At 39.9% G+C, this 9745-nt stretch overlaps 1 gene segment (V, D, J or C); it reads left to right on the top strand.

Moving 5' to 3' along the window:
• Nucleotides 1-9467, top strand: part of LOC114616845 — a 35776-nt gene extending 26309 nt beyond the window's left edge. Inside the window, 2 exon segments of the V gene segment in view lie at nucleotides 5058-5095; nucleotides 8948-9467. Of these exon segments, the coding sequence occupies nucleotides 5058-5095; nucleotides 8948-9270 (361 nt within the window).
• The last annotated feature ends 278 nt before the right edge of the window (nucleotides 9468-9745 follow it).

Below are 9745 nucleotides of genomic sequence, written 5' to 3'. Positions count from 1 at the left end.
CTCTCTCTCTCTCTCTCTCTCTCTCTCTCTCTCTCTCTCTCTCTCTCTCTCTCTGTGTGTGTATGTGTGCGTGTGCGTGTGTAGGAAGGGAGAGGTTGCAAGGGCAAAGGGCAGATATGAGGGTAAAGGGAGATTAGTGGGACTAGGTTGTATGATGTGAAACTCACAAAAAAAAAATCAATTAAAAGTTTTTAAAAGAAAAGAAGTGACAGTGAATGCTGACAAGGATGAAGGAAAAGAGGAGTTGTCATTCCCTGGTGGTGTGAATGTAAGCTGGTGTGGCCACCATGGAAATAAGTATAAGTTTTCTTTAAAGATTAAACTCAGAACTACCATAAGACCTATTTATATCACTCCTGGACATGTGTCCAAAGGACTATATCCTGCTAGAGATCCTTATGCATCCATGTTACTGATGTTCTAGACACAGAACCTAAGAAGTAAGATCAGCCTGACGTCCACACTATGGGTTCTATCCAGTCATATAGTAAGATAGTAAAATAAGTAGAACTGGGGGAAAATTCTCTTTCATAAGCAGATCCCAGCTTCTAATTTCTGTATATGAGTATTTATGTGGGAGTTTAGATAGGGGTCAGGAGCCTGGAGACCGTGACCCACCGAAGTAAATAAAAGTGCTCTAAAAGAAGAGGGGAGGGGAGGTGATATGCAGTGTGAAAGTGGAAAGTGGATACTGAAAGTACAGGTACAAGCAGAGGTGGAGGCAGGGAGATGAGGTTATAGCCCGGTGGGTCCATAGACCTCAGCCAATCTCTACATTCTTCTTCAATTTCTTCAGTTCCCAGGCTTCACTGCCAGTAGTTACACACCCAACCCTTGGCTGCCCAGAGCATGCATGTGAACAGAAGTGTTCCTCTGGTGGGTTCCACAGCCCTCTCTGGAACATCTTGATGCAGTTAGACTCCATACCTTATTCCTGCCTGGAAATATCACTTAAGTTAGTAGGCTTATGTACAGATCTTGTCTCTTACATTAGGGATGCATGTAACTGTATTTTCGTTCTATCCAGTGACTACTGCTAGAGCTCCCTGTAGATTAATCTTCATGTTTAACTTCCTCTACTTAGCACACATAACCTTACAAGTCTATTAGCAAGACAAAACATCCTCAAACCAGCTAGCTTACCATCTTCTTCCTCAATGAGCTATTCAAAGAAGGCCATTCAAATATAACATATATATATGCCAAGTCACATCACCTTGGAAACAAAACTGGAATGGCAAAGACAACCAAACACAATATGTCAGTGGTAGACACATGGGGGAAGGCAGAGAGCTCAGAATTAGGTTTATAACACTTAAAGAATAAGCCGGAACCCACAGCAGCTAATATGTAAATTTCAGTGGCTTAGCCCCTCCGAGGTTAGTAAACCCTGGCCCACTTACTGTTTCTCTTTCATGTGAAGTAAAATGGCTGTAGCCTAATGTCCTTCTGAAATCAAGAAACACATCTTCATTTTCCAGACTGGGACCAGACTTTTGTGCCATGTTGTGACATGCACACATGCACAGGCAGGGAAGGACTTGACTTGTGCCCACGTGCCTTTCTTCAGGGACAAGTGGAAACAGGCATAAGGAAGCACCTCATCCTCAAGTGACCTCCTTTGTCTCCCTCCTTCCTGACCAAGATGACCAGCTTATCTCTTACGATGGTAACTTACTACCCAAAGACAAGTCCATCTGAAGCAAGAACTGACTAGGACTCCGTTGTGACTGATAAACTGGGAAGAAAAATATTGGACCAGAGACTTCAAGGCAGCTCTCAGACAAGAATATTCCAGTGCCAGGTAGGGAAGCCAACATCCCTCAAATTTTGCAGAGAACAAAATTGGTGTTTCTGACATGCTGGATAATCCTCTCTGTTACTAATATGAAAAAAAAAACCTCCCTTAAAAGACTGTTTAATGATGGAAAAATTACTTAATAATGACAACAACAAAAAAAACATGTTTCTGGAATTGTTATACCTAAGGATGTTACTAATATAGCTTGTGAATTGTGTTTGGGATAATTTAAAGATGTGTTTTTATGCTTACTGGTTCCCTTTCCCTCTCCCTCCTTTTCCCCATCTCACTTTCTCTCCACAAACAGGTCAAAAATTACCCTGAGGATTTATTTGACTTTGGTGAGGGAGAATTGGGATACAGCATTAAGGATGAGTTTACTGAAATGCTCCCCCCAGAGTTCTATTCCCGTTACCCTAGTGCGTTAAGTCCAGGAACCACACAGGTTGTCTTATTGATACCTAGGCTTTCCTCAATAGACCAATCAATGCCCAACATAGACACTGTATAGGATCATGGATCCCAGCAGAGCCTCATCAATGTTCCTGACACATCTTTTGCCTGCAAATAATGAATTCCATGTTAAAGGTTTCAACCAATTCTAGAGTAGAGATCCCAATCCCATACCCATCAGCCACCACCCTGTGACCAAACATGGCTTTATAATGATCTAGATCAAACTAGATCTTGTTTAGTGCGACATGTTTCTCTTATGCTGCCAGCTCATGCAGTCCACTCCCATGTTACAGTCCCCTATTCTCTGTTTGGAAAAAAATTGTCTCCTATGCAGAACCAGAGAGGCTTTTTACTGTTTTTGAACTCTTTTTAAAGATATTTTTAAAAAAAATTTTTTTTGAGGAAAAGAAAAATGTAACCTCAGAATTTACATTTTTCTGTGGTGTACTCTCTGCACACATTTTAAGTTGTAATTTAAAATAGTTTCTGACAACTATAAAATGGATGTAGAAAGTGAACTATTATAAAATAAACAAATATAACAATCGACCAATATGCAATGTGAAGGCATATATATAATAGACAGGAGGATGGACTGTGTCCTTAGTTCCCCTGCGCTGCCCCGGGGAAACCTCTAGGCACAGCTTGTGCAGTCTTCTAGAAGAAGCCTGTACTACAGCCTTTGCTTTACAGTCAGACTGTTTGTAGTATCCAGTGCCCCCATATTTTCATTAAAATATCCAGAAACTTAGTTTCCTTTTATTAACTGATCTGTGTTCCTTGTCTTCTACATTGATCAGCTTACCCAAATTCCTATCAATGGATATTTGGTGTTTCTATTCTTTTCACCTTTTCAAAACAATACAGTCTCTACAGACATCTGGGCACGCTCAGCCCTCATTTCCCACCCCACGATGGCCTAAGGGGTTTTCCTTCCTCCTACTCCAGTGTTTTCTCTCTCACATACATGCTGCTCCTATCAGGTGATTTTGTCCCTGCCATCTACTCTGATATGTGTGCACTAAGTGCATAAACAGCAGATTTAGGTCTAAGCTTTCTTCTTCAATGTCATGGGCATACAATATTAATTCCTAGCTCATAGAGTCTTATGGGTAGCTAAATATAATGAGCCATATATGATGTCTGGCATTTTATAAGTTCTCAACAAATGTCAACTTTTATGGTTGATATCGCTTCCATAACTACAGAAAAAAAAAACACTTCTCATTCTCTTTAGGATTTATGTTGGTTGAAATCATCAGCTATTTTACATAGTTAATTTTTATTGACTATTTTTCTTTTCTTTCTATTTCCAATTTGATTCTTTTCTTTCTCCATCTTCTGGTGAAACACATGTAGAATCCATCATTCCAGAGTAACAAAACCCCTAGTAACATAAACAAATAGGCCTCTCTAATCTTGGTTAGAGTTGCAATTTCTTTAAGAAAGTCGATTGTTGTAGTGGTCAGTACTAACCTTTTGTCTATTGCAGTTTGCTATCACTGATCTATAATATTGACTTTTTATTGCTTTTTTTTTCATTTATTCTCCAAATGTCTGATGGATGCTTGTCAATTAAATATAATGGACCAGAATTCCCAAAAACCTGGCTAATGAAATAGCAAACATCTTACTAGCTGTTAAGAGCAAATAGGTTCTACAGGCCTAACAACCTATCTATAAAGCCAGCTCACTGGTAGAAAGAATCCTGGGGCTGAATCTTGAAGGACAGCTATTTCTGTGCTACCCTACGGAGGACAGGGTGTTCAGAAGCAGAGAAGACGCCTTGTAAATGCTGGAGGCCATGGTGGAATTGTAAGGAGTTTGGGGAGATAGGGAGAGGATGGGAATGGATGGTTACCAGCGAAACAAGACTGTAGTAAATGAAGCTGAAACTCAAAGCAAGCTTTGAGAGTCTTTAATTGGTTTCTATGGGGACACTAACTTCAAAGGTATCATGAACTTGGTTGATCTCCATCAGAGTTGAGCTTTACCTGTCCTGTAACAACAGACCAATTCATGAGTAAAAGCTTATTTTTCTCCTTTGTTGATGGTTGCTGTTGTCTCATATGTCATCCAAAACTCAATTCCAAAGGATATGAATCTTGAGATACATATATAGTATATATATAGATATAATTTCATGTACCTTCTGTGAAACAGCATTAAAGCAAAGGAGTTCAAATAGAAAGACAGGCTTAGTTATTATTAACTAAGAAATGCTACTGAGTTCTAAGTTAATATCAAATAAAGTTTATAATTTGCAGAAGTCTCCCCCATCTACTCAGCCCAGGAAAAGTTACAAAGAATTGGCTATTCAATTTGTTTGTTTTCCTTCTTTTTAAAGTTATTTTATTTATGTGTGAGTGAATGACATGTACTGATGGGTACAGAGGCCAGAAGCTAGTGTCAGATTCCTTGCAGCTGGAATTACAGGCAGTTGTGAGCTGCTCACAGTGCTGGGAACTAAGGTCCTAAGGAACAGCAGCAAGTGCTATTAACTGCTGAGCCACCTCTCCAGCCTCTTTCTTTATTTTTCAATGAACAAAAAACAAGCAGTCCTATGAGATATGCTGCTAAAGAAAAAGATATAATATGTAGTATTGTATGTAATAATAATGAAATATATTATCTTCTAAGAATTCAAGTCTCACCTACTAGCATTTCTCTGTCAGAGAAGCCCAAGAGCTTCCACGCATGCTTGGAGAGGGGGTTAAGTCTTAGCAGCTGACCCAGTGCTCGGTTCCTCTTCAGTGAGGAGGGTTTTTGTACAGCCAGACAATGGAGTACTACCACTGTGGTGGACGTTCGGTGGAGGCACCAAGCTGGAAATCAAACGTAAGTAGAATCCAAACTCTCTTTCTTTCATTGTCTATGTCTTGTGGCTTTTATGTCTAAAAGTGATGTATAAAATCTGACTCTGAAAACAAATTCTGGCATTCTCCCGGGCAAAGATACATAATAACTCCATTAGCAAAGCTGGGAATAAGCTATACATGTTCTCTGGAGAATGAATGTCAGCGTAATAATTAAAAACAAGTGATAGTTTCAGAAATGCTCAAAGAAGCAGGGTAGCTGCTCTAGACAAAACCTTTGCTTGGTGCTCAGAAGACCATGCTCAGTTTTTGTATGGGGGATGAGTGAAGGGAAACCAGTGTGTGTACACGTTTGGAGCTGGGACCAAGCTGGAGATAAAACGTAAGTAGTTTTCTCAACTGATTGTTCACTGTGTCTAACCATGTTACTTTTTGTTCTTTGTTGTGTGTTTTTCTTAACGGGATTTCAGGGATGTAACAAATTCCACTCTGGGATCGGGTGTTAAGGAGAGAAAACTGTTCCGTGGGAGGTTGGCCAGTGGCTAATGTCTAGGCTTTCTAAACCAAAGTAACTAAATTAAGAGAAGAGGGATAGTTATCTACTAAGGGATGTTTTTTACAGAGGTAGAAGTTAAAGTAAATCACTGTAAATCACATTCAGTGATGGGACCAGCTTGGAAAGAAAACCTAAGTACATTTTTGCTCAACATTTTTGTGAAGCTTTGGTCCCATTTTGTACTTTGTATGAATTTGTGGCATTTATATGATAAACTGTTCTTTTTACCCAAAAGTTAAATAGAAGAGAACCAAAAATCTAGTTAGTGTAGAAGCTAAGCAAACAGACTGACCTCACATCAGATTTGTGGAGAAAAGTAAGATTTGTGGGAGGAATGAGAAAGAAACAGTTTTTCTCTGAACGTGGCATATCTCACTGGATCAACTTCAGGCAGCTTTTTGTACAGGGGGGGCTTTGACATGAATCACTGTGATTCACGTTCGGAAGTGGGACAAGATTGGAAATCAAACGTAAGTAGATTTTTGCTCAATTATTTGTGACATTTTGGTTTTGTTGGTTCACTTATGTGAATTTGTGGCATTTTGGCTAAATGAGCCATTCCTGGCAACCTATACATCAATAGAAGACCCCCCCCTCCAGAAAATAGTGTGAAAGCTGAGGGAAAACCTCATGTTAGACTTGTGAGACCAGTTTTGTAAGGGGAATGGAGAAGAAAGAGTTGGGCTTTCCTCTGAATTTGGCCCATCTAGTTGGATTGGCTTCGCAGGCAGGTTTTTGTAGAGGGGGGCATGACAGAGTCCTCACTGTGGCTCACGTTCGGTGCTGGGACCAAGGTGGAGATAAAACGTAAGTACATTTTTCACATCTTTTTTTATGTGTAAGACACAGGTTTTCATGTTAGGAATTAAAGTCAGTTCAGAAAACCTTGAGAAAACAGAGAGGGCTCATTATCAGTTGACCTGGCATACAGTGGCAGATTTTCTGTTTATCAAGCTATTGAGACTAGGGGTAAAAAAGGAGGCTTTAATTGAGGAGAAAGTAATTAATACTATGGTCATCGTCTAAGAGATTGGACCGGAGAGTAAACATAAGTAGTTAATGAGATCTGGGTCTGACTGCAGGTAGCGTGGTCTTCTAGAAGTTTAAGTGGGAGATTTGGGGAAAAGAGGAATGAGCACACTTCGGGATAGAAATAGGCTAAAGTCAAGTTCAGCTCCAGAAATGGATGTGGAAGCGAAGCTTTTGAGATTAGCTGAATGACCCAGAGGAAGAAAACTGTGCAGATGAAAGAAGGGCTTGGAGCTCTGAGAACAGCAGATTCATTTGTGTTGAGTTTCCACAAAGACTGTTTTGAGCTTTGCAGTACATGTGGGATCGTGGAGTTGAGTGAGCCGTAGGCTGCTTTCTCTTTTTTGTCTCCTATTTTTTTTTTATGACTACAAAAATCAGTATTATGCCCTGAAATGAAAATCAGTAAAGTGTTTGAAAGTATGAAAGTTTGGCATGTAGAAACGGTGGCTTACTGAATAACCAGAAGAGGTATGATTTTTAAAGTCTAAAATCTGTCACAAAATGTCAAAATGAAAGACTCTGTAGGAACTAGTCCTTGACAGACAGCTCAGGGGTGTTTTTTGTCTCATTTCTACATGAATGTAAATTTGAAATGATCTCTTTTATTATAATAGTAGAAATACAGTTGGGTTTAAATTATATGTTTTAATGGCCACTGTTTTGTAAGACACTTAGCCCTTTGCTTTCCCCAGTTATTACTCACTTGTATTTTTATGCCACCAGCAAGGGGCTGAAACAGTCTACAATCTCTTCTTTACAAACGGGTGACTTCGCGGCCATGTCAGCCGCTTGGAGTTCACCCTGCCGCTAAGGGCCACGTGAATCGCGGTAGCATCCTTTGCTCCGCGTGGACCACTTTCCTGAGGCATAGTGATAGGAACAGAGCTACTAATCTGAGGAGACTAGAGATGTGACAGACACTACACTAACGTGAGAAAAACAAGGAAAGGGTGACTTATTGGAGACTTCAGAAATGAAATGCATTTATCCTTATATTCCCTTATTTTAGTTTTCCGTTAGGGAATTAGGAAAGGCAGTAAACTGTTTTATCCAGTGTTATATTAAAAGCTTAATGATATAATCCTTTGGAGGTAAAATTTACAACCAGCAAACTCTCATTAAACTCCATTAAATTATAAGTCATATTAATTGGTTAAAATAAGATAAATTTGTGATGTGATTTTAACTGGTTAGGTAGGGTATTTTTCTTCACACAAAAATATGACTAATAAAAATTTAGCATAAACATATTTCCCAATATTTTAATTCTGTGATAGAAAAATGTTTAACTCAGCCACTTGAATCCCATAATTTTGAAAACTGTTTATTAATTTGTTTTTGTGTTTGACCCTTCCCCAGGCAAAGGTAACTATTTAAGGACCCTTTAAAACTCTTGAAACTACTTTAGAGTCATTTAAGTTATTTAACCACTTTTAATTACTTTAAAATGATGTCAACTCCTTTTAAAACTATTAATTTATTTAAAGGGGAAAAAAACTACTCATAATTCTGTTGTTTTTCTTGGTAAAGAACTCTCAGTTTTCATTTTTACTACCTCTGTCACCCAAGAGTTGGCATCTCAACAGAGGGGGCTTTCCGAGAAGCCATCTGGCAGCTGCTTAAGGTCAGAAGTGAAGCCTGTCAGTTCCTCCCAGGCAGGTGGCCCAGATTACAGTTGACCTGTTCTGGTGTGGCTAAAAATTGTCCCATGTGGTTACAGACCATTAAACCAGGGTCTGGTGAGTGCTCAGAATGTTTCTGGACACCCACCCAAACATAGACCCTGGCTTAAGGCCTCATCTATACCACATCAAAGGAAGGTTTAGCTTGGCCACCCCAAAGGAAGCCATAGAGAGGCTGATATCAGAGAATTCCTGGAAGAGGCAGGAGAAAATGAAAGCCAACCTCTGCTCCTACCTTACATGTTTGTATGTTCAGACTCTCAAACATCAGGGATGTCAGATAAACTGGTCTGGTGTCTCTGTCTGAAGCATGGAACTATTGAAGCTGAAGAAGAACGTAGTTTTCAGGGAAGAAAGACAATAGAAGGAAGACTTAGAATAGCTTCAAAGGGTCAGACTCAATTAGAGAAGTAGCTAGGAACTAGAGAATAACTCAAAACCAACAAGATTATATATATCTGGACCCTGGCTTCATTGATCCTAATCTATAGGGAAAAGTGTGCTTTTCTGTGTGTCTGTCTATAACATAACTGTTCACACATAATGCACTGAAAGGGAGACCTTCCTTGTTACTTCATACCATCTTCTGTGCTTCTTTCCTCAGGGGCTGATGTTGCACCAACTGTATCCATCTTCCCACCATCCCCTGAGCAGTTAACAACTGGAGGTGCCTCACTCGTGTGCCTCATGAACAACTTCTATCCCAAAGACATCAGTGTCAAGTGGAAGATTGATGGCAGTGAAAAACGAGATGGTGTCCTGAACAGTCTGACTGATCAGGACAGCAAAGACAGCACCTACAGCCTCAGCAGCACCCTCACACTGACCAAGGAGGAGTATGAACGACATAAACTCTATGCCTGTGAGGTCACTCATAAAGCATCGACTTCAGCCATCACCAAGAGCTTCAAAAGGGATGAGTGTTAGAATCAAAGGTCTTGAAGCCACCACCTGCTCCCAGCTCCATCTAATCTTCCCTCCTAAGGTCTTGGAGACTTCCCCACAAGAGACCTACCACTGTTGCAGTGCTCCAAACCTCCCCACCTCATCCTCCTCCCTTTCCTTGGCTTTTATCATGCTAATATTTGGGGAAGATATTGAATAAAGTGAATCTTTGCACTTGAGATCTCTGTCTTTCTTACTACATGGTGGTTAATAGCTGTTTTTCCAGTTTCTTTTCTAAAGAAGTTAAATGTTTAGTTGCCCTGAAATCCACCACACTTAAACAATAAACAAAACCCTCCACATGCCCTGCTTGACTGTCCATGACATGGCAGTCCTCTCTAAGGTTCACAAGTACTATTCATGGCTTATTTCTCTGGGTCATGGTAGGTTTGAGGAGGCATACATAGTTTCTAGTTATCTTCTCCTAAGTCATCAAAGTTCTGAAGGGGGACAGTGT

The sequence above is a fragment of the Grammomys surdaster genome, unplaced genomic scaffold (genome assembly GCF_004785775.1).
Source record: "Grammomys surdaster isolate TR1022 unplaced genomic scaffold, NIH_TR_1.0 133, whole genome shotgun sequence".
NCBI classification, from domain to species: domain Eukaryota; kingdom Metazoa; phylum Chordata; class Mammalia; order Rodentia; family Muridae; genus Grammomys; species Grammomys surdaster.
This window is presented reverse-complemented; position numbering and strand designations above follow the sequence as displayed.